We start from the raw sequence: 14,484 nt of genomic DNA, 5'->3' as shown, positions 1-14,484 counted from the left end.
GCGACAACTGCCGAATTACAATTAGACCGTTCAACGTAAAGCTATTAGTGTTTGATGGTATTAATAAGTTATTTAATTAGTATGTCATTTGGTAGTTTAATTTGATGCTATAAAATCTTTAAAAAATAGCAAATACGTCAAAGTGAGAAGAATATGCTCATATGGTTTGGGCATGACGGGAAAGTGCTAAGACAGGCAGGGGGAGGCCTCGGTTAATCTTTGTATTATTTCTTTGTAGGAGGGAAAGGGGGCATGTATAAAGAGGTTATAAGAGGTATACAAAAAACCAGGTGAAAGAGGTATGAGGTTGTTGCTCTATACTCTCTGTCTACCTTGTTAGGTACAAAGCGTGAAGCCAAGCATTAAAACTTTTTTACGTTTGTAAACATTCCTATCTTAGAAATTTTTCTATTATTATAAAAAATAATAAATGCTGTCAATAGTTTCTCGTGACACCTGCACTAAATCTCACATTAACGTCGCGAGCTTTTTATCATACATTATAATGATTCACATGTCTGTATGTCGACAGCTGTGACGTAGACTTTGTCCTACTGTAGTGCTCACTGTTTATTTAAATGAAAGCTTGAAATAACTGGAAAAACTGCCAAATAACTAGAATTTTAATAATGATTATCTTTTATTTATGCGCGGCGTTGAGTTCTACCACTCAACACGCAATGCCTCCAGAATTCGGCGGAAAGTTGGTATCAGAGTGTCTTAACACTATGTTCTCTCAGCCCACCCTGCTATGTGTGCGAAACAGAGTGCAGTTGATAAAAAATAATAATAAATCAACAAATTAACATCTTATCTACCTATAAAAGCACAAATTAGAAAAATCGTACCTTTTAACAGTATTGTAATCTCCTCTATCAGCATTCAGTAGGAAATTCTTCTCCTCTTTAGTGAGGGGTTTCTCTTGAAAGCTGTGCAAGTCATGTTGACTGTTCCGGACCGCTTCTTGCGAACTCCCCAGGAGCTCTTCTCTCGATCCACGATTCATTTTGCTCTGAAATTGAAGCATAAAATGAAATGGATATAAAATTGAGGCCCATGTGACGAAGAATCATAAAATAATAGTTTAAACACTCTATTCCCCATTTTCTGCCCAATTTTTTAAAATTCTGCCTAATTTATTGTTGAATGACGGAACACAACGCCGCTCTTCGTCTACCAGGCGGCGAAATGAAAATAAGCTAAGCTAAATGAATAAAAATAATAATATATTTTCATACTATATAAATCCTTATATTAAATTTATTTATTTTAAAACATCTATCTATACTAATATAATAAAGCGGAAGAGTTTGTTTGTTTGTTTGTTTGAACGCTAAGATCTCTGGATCTACTGGTCCGATTTTCATTGTTTTTGTTTTGTATGAAAGCTGCATTCTTCAGAAGTGCTATAGGCTATATAACATTAGATTACACATATATACTTATATATTTTAAAGTACATTCTAATTTGACATGCAATTTATTCTGCCATGTTAATAACAACCGTCGTTGCTACGCGACCGCTACCGCGACGTTTTGATATTCATCCTTATGAAAATAAATATAATAGTCACTTTTAGCATTTTATCTAGATTGAAATTATAGTTTACTGTATAACATTCTAATAAATAATTAAGGAGATGTCACTGATTCGGAATGACCTAGCATATGGGCGGCATAGTATGACCGACGCGAACGGGCAGATGACGTTGACGGTTTTATAAATTTTCATACATTTTCGAACTTTATTTGTTGTTTATAATTAATTTAAAATACACTTTGATTCTCTTCTTATTTTATTTGATATAGCCCGCTAAAATTATCCTACTTAATAGAGAGAAATGTTTAGTTATTTCGTAAAGTCGATATCTATGTACGCACGTACGGAAAACTTTAGGTACTTTTTCTAATATTAAGAATACTTATCCTTTAGTTACTTTTAATCCTTTTGTTAGTTCATTTCAATAACTCAGATATTTTTTTCTAATAATGTGTATCTACTTATTATTCTTTTTGATTATTTGAGCCTATATTTTCTTACTAATTCTATTGAGAATTGAAAATAATTTCATGAATATATTTAATAAATATTCTTATAGTTGAAGCAGGCGTAGCCGCGTCCGGGTCCACTAGTACTAATATAATAAAGCGGAAGAGTTTGTTTGTTTGTTTGTTTGTTTGTTTGTTTGTTTGTTTGAACGCTAAGATCTCTGGATCTACTGGTCCGATTTACTATGTTTTTGTTTTGTATGAAAGCTGCATTCTTCAGAAGTGCTATAGGCTATATAACATTACATTACACATAAATACTAATAAATTAAAATACTTTCTAATTTGACATGCAATTTATTCTGCCATGTTAATAACAACCGTCGTCGCTACGCGACCGCGTTCGTTACCGCGTCATTTTGATATTCATCCTTATGAAAATAAATATAATAGTCACTTTTAGCATTTCATCTAGATTGAAATTATATTTCTATAGAAATTATATTCTTATATTTCAAGCAGGCGTAGCCGCGTCCGGGTCCGCTAGTTATGTATATAAGCAATATTATTGATTTAATAAGATTAAGGTGATGTAATACTTAATACTGCTTGTTATTAAAAATGCTGTTTGTGTGAAGCTCGTATTTAAAAAGCTGGACTGTTTTTTTATTGAAGTAGAAATAGCGACGGTATACATTAAATATACTCAAACTTTAATTTAAAATTCCTTCATATACTGACTCCTAGATTGGATTACTGAAAAGGGTTTATAGTTCAGTGAATTTTTATGTCCAATCCCATTCATTCTGACCGTGAAATACTGAAAGCGCTGTGTCAAGCATGTAGCAGGGTAGGTAGAGAGAGCCTAGTGTTACGACACTCCGCTCCCCAACCAAAACGAAAAAAATACAATTAATAGTATTTAAAATTATACTACTTCATGAAAAAAACATTACAAACTTATATTAGTAGTTCATTTGATATAAGATGACTGCATACGCCCGCAAACTTTCGGTCCTCACGCACCGAAGATCGAAGATTGGGCTTCGAGACTCCGTAATGATTGGCAGAACCCCCATTTATCCCCAAGTGGGAATAGAGCCTATGACCATTGTTTACAGTAAGACGCTGCTCTACGACAACCCAACTATAAAGCACTCTATTCTAATTGACTGAAACGCAACAAACCAACGTAAGAAAGGAACCTAAAGCTATATTACTTCTTTTTATACTTCTTGTTGACAAATTGTTGAATTATATCATAATTAATTTAATTAATTGCTAGCGGACTGCTTCTTCACTTCATTTGTTTTTAAGTACGCCTCTTACTTAATATTTATTATAAATGACTCTTTTGTACCTGTTTAGACTTTGAATGTTTATTTTTGGCATTTTATATTTGGAAATTTTTAAGACATAGTTATTTAATTTTTTTCTCGTCTGCCCTTTTCTGGAATATTATAGAAAAGGGTTAACACCTCTTAACACATAGTGTCTCTAGAATTTTCTGGAAAGTAGGATACGAAGTCCTATGCGGAAAAAAAATATTTTTTGGTTTGTATGAATGTTATATCGCAAAGAACGTATTTTTATACTCCCGCCAACTTTGGAAATAACAAAATACTTATTGTATTAATCCATGCAGACGAAGCCGCGAGCAGAAAACTAGTATGTTATATCTCACATAATAGAATCGTATTAAAATATCTCTAATGAACAGAAGGTCGTTAATGAAATATTACATTTTAGAACCCATCATTTATTTGCAAATTAACCAATTATTATGGTATTTTGTCGACAGGTAATAAATAACATATTCTCTTTGGTTTATTCTAATTCGAACTTTAAAGTATATTAATACAAAATAAACAATTATTGATCTAGTATACCTATACTGAAGTATCTTTGCTTTTTTCTCCATAACAGGATAGACAGGGGGACCTGGTGTTATGTTTCCTAGTTTCCGATCAATTTTCCAGACAAGGGAGAGTAACGCCGAATTTTGTCTACCATAGTGGGAAATGAAAATAATTACAATATAATTATTTCCCCGAATAGAAATCGAGCCCACAACAAACACTACACCACTCCATCATGATGGCATTTATAGTAACAAATAGATGTCTTTATTTCTACCTTCATAATTTGCAAGATTGATAAATGGTTTACCTTATAATTTTTATGCAATATTCTGAGTTATCTGCTTTTTTAAAAGATACTATGTAGGCACGTTTTCACTATAGAAGGAAGTTGACGCCAAACTTAATTAAAAAATTGACATACTCAACTTACTACTATCAGATACAATTAGATTATTTTTAAATTATTTTAATTTTCCTACATTTTACAATTTTTTTCCACTAAAACTTTATATTAACACAAAAAATCACTTATAAATTCGAGCTTAAAGCTTTTCAAATTAGAAAGTAGTGTCGCCAATAGGAAGGTGAGTTTGGAACTGTATTTTCTAGTCCACAAAAGGCAAGTCAACAACCAAATGAGAAGCAAATACGTGCGAAGGTTTGTTAGTATTCTTGAATTATTGGTAGATATATAGTGCTTTGTTTATCGACTTTTGCTGATATATTTATTACTTAAAAAAACGTTTTAGTGCTGTAATTGTATGCATATGAAATTACTTGTCTGGAATATAGAAACATATTTAGATCATAGTGTCAGAACTTACAATTCAATTTTCAAGACATTGTGTGAGTGACGGAACTCTATGCTTTTTAGCTATCTAAGTGAGGAAATTAAAAATAATTTAAATATAATCATTCCTCCCAGTGGGTATCAAACCTACAAACCATTGAGTTTACAATCAGACGTTTTTCTCCTAACCCGATGTTTTACATTTGAGATATATATTTTTAGAATATACGTAGCCGTCTTAATGTACACCTTATAATACATTTTTTTTATTAATAAGATTATCTGTGTTTAACAATAAGTTTACAATTCCATTTTTATAGAAAAAACTCAATGCTCTACCAGTTTTTTGTATGAAAGATCGAAAATTTATGTATAGCATTATATAAGGGTTAGGATATCTCAAGTGACGTGATATCTGAAGCTATTGTGTGATATAATATAAGATAAGCTTTAACTTATCGGTGGAAAGGAAAAAGGTTTATATAGTGTAATATACGTATAAACCTTGTAATATCTACATATCAATATAAAAAACTGTAAGTGACGGCTGTCTGTATCTGGAAGATCCATGGCAAATTCCCATAACATTTTTATTAATGTTTGTTTTATTTAAATCGGTTAATAAATAAATAAGGTATGGTAGTACATAATTTATTTACCACAGTATTCATGTCAAATCTGACACGAGGCTTCTTACTCTTTTTCCGTTTCTTCATTGTCACAAATTCTATATAGACCCTTTTTTATACACTCACTACAAACTTAAATATAAGATAAGTAAAAAAAAATTAAAATATTCCATATTATTGTTTTTTAGACACTTATTTTAAACGTCAATCAAAAAAGGAAGTCATATATTTAAAAATAATTCGTACGAGTACGTTTCAGATCGACTCACGCGCATTACTAATTCCGAAATAGCGTATCTTGTACAGCGTCAGCTAACGTTCTTTCATTGTAGCTTAACTAGTATAGATTTATGGCTTTGCTTTAATACTAATTGTAGAAAAACTATTTTGTTTTTTTTTTAGTTTTAAGATGTATCCAAATAATATTGCAGGGTGAGCGTAGCAGCAGGGTATGTAGAGAGAAGGTAGTGTTAAAACACACCTACCCACTTTCTGCCGATTTTTTAATATATTGCCTGTAAACTAAGGCAAAACAGGTGGCAGAATGGTACACTAGAGAAGGTAAGAAAAGAGAGAGCTTTATTTATGTAAAATAAAGCTCTCTCTTATCCCATTTTTATCCCATCCCATCTTATCCCATTTTATATGCTAAAATGATAATAATTGCTAAAAATTTGATCAAGAAATTAACTTTATTTTGATATTACATTTTATTTGCTGCATGTATTCTTACTATATTTGACAACAGAAGGGTTTCTGATTTTAAATATAACGATTTCCTCAATAAGATTGAAGAAAATTTATATTTACGTCCTTTCGTTCATATACTTTGATGAAATACGGGGAATAAGTGGAACCCAATTCTATGTAATAACACACTATAAAAATATGTTGGTGGAAAGTGAAGTCTCTTAGCATTAATTTAATACAAATTGAAGTTAAATAAAAATAATTAAATAATTTTAGTTAAAAAAGTTACAGTAAAAGTCTCTAGTGAAACATTCGGAAAATCTTAAAGCGCTGGCGTAATAACGAAACGTTTCATCAACAAATTAAATATGATATGTGATTCATCATAACATCTGTCTAAACAGCTGGAGGTCACCGCTTTGATTCCCACTCGAATCACTTCAGTGAGCCTTGAAGCTCTAAATCAAATGAAGATTTTCATTGATTGTCAGTTTTATAGTTGGTTTTTATTCATTCATATTTTTTACTTTATAAATGTTGAACTTTGTTATCCTTTTACATATTATTTGCATATAAAATGTGTACATTCGCCTGCAAACTCCCGTTGAACTATAATTCCGAAATTGGTACGGAACCCTTAGTGGGCGGTTTTTTTTACATAATAAATTTACATTACTACTTTATTATCTCAAGAAGAATCAATAATATTTTTATTGAATCTAACCATTCTGGAATTTTGAAATAAAAATCCTCATCTTTATAAATATATAGATGATAGAAAAAAATAATACTGTCATTTTATTTCTTGCATATGGCGTTCTATTCTTTGATGTACAGAAACGAGGATTTTGTTTACATTGTAAAAATACCTGGCCCCGATCGATGGCGCGGTCCAAATGTAAGCGGATAATCTCTTAATAGGATAGATTAGTTAACTATAATAGTTTTGTCCTTTTGTTTATGTAATTTGATTTTTATTGTTGCACACGTTTGTTCATGTGTTATGTAAGGTTTGTAGAATATTTTTTAATGTTTTTTTTTGTTTTATGAAAGAGCGCGTGGCTCTGGCCATTTTTTTTTTTTTTGGTTAGTCTACGATTACTGAATAGATGAAATTGATTAAGGATTTTAAATGGAATTATATTAAAATATGAAGCAGGGATACAATAATATACATCAATGGTTTCACAAGTCCACGGGAAGAAAATAAAAATAGACTTTTTGTAAAACTTTTTTTAATATAGATATTAAATGATTATTAATACCATTTTAAATTTGATAATTATTAAAACAATTATAGAATAGAATTCAACGAATTCCTATTGAAACGAATAACTGTCGTTATACTTTATTAAAGTCTATAGGTAAGTGACATTTAATGATAAAAAAAGGTTTGAGCAAAATGTATAATTAATAAACTGGTCTAGGGCGAGTTGGACTTACGCACAAAAACGGTAAAAAAATTATGTCTTGTATGGGATTCTCTTTTTTATTTACTTTTTTAGTGTTTCTCTTCTGTCAACTGGTTCATTATAGAGGTGATGAGATGCAGCCTGGTGACAGACAATCTAACAGCGGAGTCTTATTAATAGGGTCCCGTTTTACGCTTTGGGTACGGATCTCTAATAACACTACATATATAATGCAAATAATCGCAGTCACTCTCGTCATATCTTTACCTTCAATACTCGAGCCGTTAGATTTATGGGTTGAATTTAACTGTTTCTACTTAGGGTGAATTATAGCAGTAAGTACGAGCAATTAAAATGAAGAGCTTATAAACAAACTTTTTTAAAATGTTTCTAGATCACATAAAAACATTGAGTAAATGTGAAGTTTACATATATATAAATATAATTAATTTACTTTATTTATAAAGATGTATTTTAGTTATTTTTCAAGGATCTTCTCAGTATCTAGTAGTTATTGTATTTCGTAACAAATAGTAGGTACGTACTTAACCACTAGCTCGTCACTATTTTATCCTTTTTTTATTTTTTTTAAAACCGTGCATACTCTGTTATAGAATTTAATTATATTCTCAAAGTCTAATAAAATTGAATATAAATAAAATTATTAAAAAAAGTCAACAAATATTTTTAAATTACAAAAAGAACTATAATTTTACTATATTTTATTGTGGTCTCAGTTTGTAATTTCATTTCAAGTATACATACAAATAGCATAAAATTTCCAATATTCATAAACTTGTTAAGACAGTTCACTCATATATAACAATATATGTGCTTTATATAAAGCCAAGGTTATATCTAGTCGTTGTGAGATTAACACAGTATTACAGTTAAATTGAAATAGGTACATCCCGGAATCAAATCTTACATCAGTGAAAATCAATGACGCATAGTATCTAAAATTAATAAGAAATATATAGAAATACAGATTTATCATGGCGTAGTGCGATACCGTTGGTGGGAGATAGTAGTGGGTTTGATATAGAGTGGAGGAAATTATTTATTTCTCTTTCTCCGTTTTAGAAAAACTTAAAGAGGTGTTAAGGTCTGCAATGTCACATCGCAGAATATTTTGACTTTTGGTTATCTGTATTTGTATTGACAGGATCTATCCTGACAATACAAATACAGATACAGAATACAGAAGATACAGAATACTATTCTAATAAAATAAACGAAAAACCAGTAGCCATTGTGACAGTTGCCAGTTAACATAGTAATTGCATCTAGTATTTGACTTGGTAATATTTGAATTCAAAAACTAAATTTACATAATATATCCAGAAACACTCGCGCCATCAAGATAAATCCATCGACGTATGTGAATTCTGCCTAAGTAATTAATAGGTTCTTTCTTTCTACTCTGCTAAAAGGCAAAACACACAATTAATGGGAAAAACAGGTCTACTTTACAGCTACTGTTGATTTTAGTGTCTATTACGGCTTTGGTATTGTATTGTAAATAATTACTTAAATAATAGGTAATATTTTTTGTATAAAATATGCTTCAGCTTTATCACGCTTTATACCAGAAGATATTCCTAGTAGAAATGTTTTCACAAAGACATAAAACTATGACGTCAGTATATTTGAAATCTAGATTGCAATGGTAATTAGAATGCAGCGGGTGTGAGTACGAAATCAGTCTACAAATAAAGTATAATGTGTTTTTTTAACTCCGGGCTTAATTAGATTTGAGGCCTTTCTGAGGCTGGAGTGGCTGACATTACCCCAATAGTTCTGGATACAACCTCCATTTGGAGAAATGCACAAATTCCACTAGAAAAGTATAAATTAAAAAAAATATATATTATAAGGTAAAATGTAACCAATGCAAATAATGATTCCTACCTCCTAGTTATATAAGATTCTTTATTGCACTAAATTAACACATAATAAAACATACATTAAGAAAAGACATACACAACGGTGGACTTATCTCTAGAAGAGATCTCTTCCAGTCAACCCGTGGAAGTGGATAAGTGCAAAGTAGCGGGAAAGACAAGACAGTGCAGCATATGTAATTTCTAAAAAATACTAATCTATACCTAATATATTTTTTACTTTGCTTTTGTTGTTTTTTCTTCAATTTGTTTTCAACTTCAAAACCATAGTTCTAGCATATTCTTAAGGTAGACTCAGAAGTATGTCAGTTAGTCAGCACTCGCGTTATTTGTGTAAGTGATTTACTTGGCGTAATGGGATTGGGGCTCAAGGTGAGCACGAGCAGCGGATTGGAGACAGGGTGAAGATTGATCGACTTATGTACGCACGTGTTGGGTTCACGTGATTCTAGATTCTAGTGGTTTAGTTTAAAATTACGTTAAGTTGTAGATTGGTTATGATGGCTTGGGTAGCTACTAAAGAATCTAAAGGTTTTTTTAGCTTCACGCTCTATTGCGCTTGTAGCAGAAGGCAGAGGGAGCCTAGTGTTGAGACTCTTCGTCCTCCACTTTTTGCAGATTCTGGGGAACTTACATTACAAATAAATTGTTTGTTGCCTGCAAATAAATGTTGCCTGGGAAAAATGAAAAAAAAAATGTGTTTGATATAAAATATCAAATTATTTAGAAATACGAGTACATATGTAGCTTATCAGATCAAAAGCAGCATCACGTTTTCTCCTACACACCCTGATTTCACACTTTCTGCTAAATTTTCGAAACATTGCGTATCGAGTGATAGAGGTCAACGTCTACCAGAATGAGGAAGTAGAAAAAAAAGATAAACTTATCAGATGACTACAAGTCAACAGTGTGAAAAACAAGTTAACATATAGTTTTGGAAAGTTATGTGAACTTGATGATTAATTTCATATTTTTGCTTTCATTAAGTGTTGAGAAAGAAAAAACAAAGAAAACAGAGATAAATCACTAAATTTTTACATGATATATTATACTTTCATACACTACTTAGTACTTACGAGTATTAAGTAACGGACAAACTGACCTCCGCCAAATAGAGACGTTCAATGTAGGTTAATAAGATCGACCATTATTTATTGTACCTACTTTTATAGTTGTAGTTGATAATGAGAGTGTTTTTGTGGCTCTGGTACGGTTTTTCTAGACTAATTTGGGATTAAAAGTAATTTTCTACTAAATTAGTGCAAGTATCATATAACCCCAAATCAAATTATTGTTACCCAGCTGAGGGTTTGAATATATAATTTATGGTTATCAGTTCAATCCCTATTGGAGACAGTATTTATGGTAAAAATAGCCAATAAAAAAAATCAAATAGAAATAACTGATAGTTGACACTATGGCACATGACACATTCTAAGAGCCCAAAGTAGCTCTGGCCAGACCAGGTCGACCTAACCCACTGCTACAAAGACCAGGACTCTGTAGCAGATAGGCAGTGGGTTATATTCGAGTTATAATATAATGTGATATAATATAGCCTTTCGATAAATGGTATATCAAATATAAAAACATTTTTCGAATTTGAACTAGTCGATACTAAGATTAGCCTATTTAACCAAACAAATACTTCAGCTTCTACTACCTATCTAGGATACCCTGTTTTCAGTATCAACTAGATTATTAAGAAAAATCAAACGCTTAATAAAGCAGAGGATATTATATATTTTACATATTAGTTTTGTTGAGATAAATATACATGAAGTTTTCTGGCATCCACATACACGGTAAAAAAATTATTGATTGATTACTTCTAGACATTTACTACAATAGGTTGCGAAACTTAAAGTTGCTTTGTCTTACTACACTGAAGAATACTACTAGTATTATCAATGGAAATATGTATATTTCTTCAATACATAACAGATATACACATCCCACCAGAATTACGATAATACCTAAAGTTATTACACCACTCGTAATTTTATTAAATTTATTTTAAGGAACAATAACTTAAGCTTTCGTAGTAAAAAGCGAAGTAGATCTTATTGCATTGTTTACAATGCTAGCACATTTTTTTTTCCTTTAGAAGTCTTCAAATTAGTAAATCTTATTACCTAAGCCACCCAATATATTGTTATTGTTTAAAAAAATAAGAACAAAGTAATAAAATCGAAAACGTACTCTTTTGTCACCTCTTTCTTCCTGCTTAATACCCTATATATCCCACAAAATTATTAAAACATATGCAAAAAATAAAAAAAATCCAAAAAATATTTTTCTACTTACCTATTATTCACTAATATTCATGATCACAGTACACAATGGTAAGTAATATAATACCACCCTACGACTTGTCCTGCGGGACACTGGTCGGTATGCTAAGTGAATACGTTAATCGAATTTTCAAAGTGGGCTCGCCATCGGTTTAGGGATGGGCGTTGTATAGATATGAAAATGAACAATAATAAAATTAAATGTAAAGCAAAATACTTTTTATTGTATATCAGATAAGTAGTATACAGTATTTAAATTAAATTAAAAAAGCTGCTTTATTGCTAAATGAGCGACCTCTTCTAGGAAACTTTGTGGTAGATGTGAGAATTAACAAAATGGGATTGGATGTACATTTGTATATTAAAATGTCATTAAATGATAATTTTTTAAGCATTTTTATCTTCCTGATTATGGAGAATGTTCATGGAGGCAAAAAACGATGTAAATATGATGATTAAAGCGTGAATAAAGACTAGGTATTCACATTCATGGAGAAACCAAATAGTTTTCCGAAAATTGCTACTGCTATTTGTTTGAATAGTAAGTAACTTTAGTTCACAAAAACACTTCTAACATTCTCTGTAGAAGTCTTTTTTTACATCTCATTATATTTTATTTCGACAGTTACAATATCCATATAAACCATATTCAATCTTCATGTTCGAAATAAAATAATTCAAGTTAAAATAAATAATAAAACAAAAAGTAACTTATCGACATTGACGTTATCCCGCACTATCTCGCTAATGCTATTACTATAAGTCCGTCGCTTTCAGTCGATATGCTTAACATCTCTGTATCAATACAGTATTGGCACAATAAACACATGTATGTGTTTCATGGCCGTCCACGGTCAAACGTCAGTGTGGTGCAATTAGTAGGTGACTGATTGCACGCAATGGTTATAGGTTCAATCCCAATTGAAAAATTATTCCTAATTATAATGCGTGTTTTTGTACTGCTTAATTAGCTTAAGTAGTCGCTCAGTCAGCAGCGTTAAGCTCTGCCATTTTGCATTAAAAAAAATGTAGTGCTTTTTTAAAACTTTCTATAATTTTTTGCTTCATGTAGCATTCAGCAGGGTAGGCAGAGGTACTTAGGGAACCTAGTGTTAAGATACTCCGTTCCCATTAAGACACATACTACTAGACTACATTCCGCTAAATTTGAAGGCATGGCATGTTGAAGGGCGGAACTCAACGCCGCGCTTTAATATTATTGATCTTTTATAAAGTTACTGACGTCTATGTGTTATAATTTTCACGTGAACTTCCATCAGTATAATCGAATCTGTAGATTTGATGTTTACCTTACTTATTTATTTAAGAAAAAACTAAACACGCATGTGACATATTTAATTTTAATGCGAAACTCTATACTTTGTAAGATCTGTGTAAGCTAACTGTATAATCCAATATATTTTGTAAAAAATCGTTCTAAAGTAAACTTAATTATAACAGAGTAAAAGATATATTAGAATGTAACAAGCGTTACTAGACTATACTCGTAGATTCAGGGCCAAGGCGAGGGATTCCCCGTTTCATCCGATATAGTAAGGACAGTGACTTTCAAACTTTTCCTACTAAACTGATCTTGACGGTTCCCTGATAGAGTAGTTCTATATTTGATAAAGAATGTATTACTATTAAAGGACATCGTGGTGCAGGGGCACAAGGATGTGACTGCAAGACGATGGTTGCGGGATCGATCCCCACTTGAAAGAATGAATTATTACATTTTTTTTAATATTTTCATTTCTTCGATTTGACACCAAGGCAAAAGTCCGGCGATGAGTTCCATTACATATGTATTCCAAAAAAACTATTTGTAAAAAATATAAAAAAAGTACCTAATATATTTTAAATATGTCTAAATTTTTTGAGATTAAAAAACATTTAAAATTACGAACCTATATTAACTTAATAATTTCTAATGAAATCGTATTTTTAATATACAAGTTAAATAATTAGTTTTCCTTATTAAAATTTTCTTAAAGAAAAAAATAAGGCAGCGGCATTAAAACTGCAAAGAAGGTTGCAATAATAATTTCTAATCTGCTGTAGGTTGAGGGGCGCTGGCAAAGTATAACATGTAATTAGCTTATAAACTTACCTTATAAGTGCAATCATTGTAATGAGATTAACTTAACCTTTACAGATGTTCATGAAAATACGAGAAATATGTAGATATGAGGTCGTTGTGGTGTAGCGGCACAAGTGTGTGACTGTAACGCGACGGTTGTGGGTTCGATCCCCACTCGAGGAAGTGAAATATTTATTTACTTTTATTATTTCCATTGCTTCGCTCTGGTGTCGAGGCAAAGCTCGGCTTTGAGTTTTGCCACTCAACACGCAATGCCTCCAGAATCCAGCGCAAAATCGAATGTAGTCACGTTGCACCCTCGCCTACCTTCCTACATGCGGGATACAGCGTAAAGCTTTGAATTTCCTAATGCAACATTTTAAAAGGGGCGGAACACTAGTTTCACTTTCGCTCTATATTTTCTCTTTTTGTTAATAATTACAGAATAATTTTTATTCACCAGTTACACTGACCGCCAGGTATAAAAAACAAAATCTATTTAAGTAATATTATAAAGTCTATAACTCGAAATAAAACTTTTCTACAATATGTATTCAATAATGATTGATGTATGTAAATGATATTTTCTTTAAAAAAAACTGTTATCCTAAACTTATAGAAATCGTAATGGCCCACCCTCATAGATGCCGCCCTAACCAAACAAAGCCTTTGTACACGCACTATCATTTTGAGTGGAACTTTACAATGGAAAATATTATTTTTGCATCAATTCCTATAAATTATAGTACTTAGTTGAAATTTACATTTGTATATAAAATTTATAGCACTAAAATATTAAATGGCAGCACAAATATAACATAAATAAAC

At 31.2% G+C, this 14,484-nt stretch overlaps 1 protein-coding gene across 4 annotated transcripts in view; it reads right to left on the bottom strand.

Moving 5' to 3' along the window:
• trp (transient receptor potential) overlaps positions 1–11,682 on the bottom strand; it is a 34,514-nt gene extending 22,832 nt beyond the window's left edge. For 2 of the 4 annotated variants that reach the window (XM_085195579.1, XM_085195581.1), the window contains exons 1-2: positions 11,587–11,682; positions 849–1,012 (exon numbers count right to left, since the gene is read on the bottom strand). In XM_085195579.1, the coding sequence (XP_085051705.1) occupies positions 849–1,006 (158 nt within the window). In that variant the 5' untranslated portion in view covers positions 1,007–1,012; positions 11,587–11,682. Of the gene's footprint in view, positions 1–848; positions 1,028–2,949; positions 3,069–11,586 lie in introns of those variants that run through there. The other 2 variants (XM_085195580.1, XM_085195578.1) reach the window with 2 other exon arrangements.
• Positions 11,683–14,484: the final 2,802 nt, after the last annotated feature.

The sequence above is a fragment of the Heliconius melpomene genome, chromosome 13 (genome assembly GCF_056956725.1).
Source record: "Heliconius melpomene rosina isolate 202511_hmr_F chromosome 13, ASM5695672v1, whole genome shotgun sequence".
Lineage (NCBI taxonomy): Eukaryota > Metazoa > Arthropoda > Insecta > Lepidoptera > Nymphalidae > Heliconius > Heliconius melpomene.
This window is presented reverse-complemented; position numbering and strand designations above follow the sequence as displayed.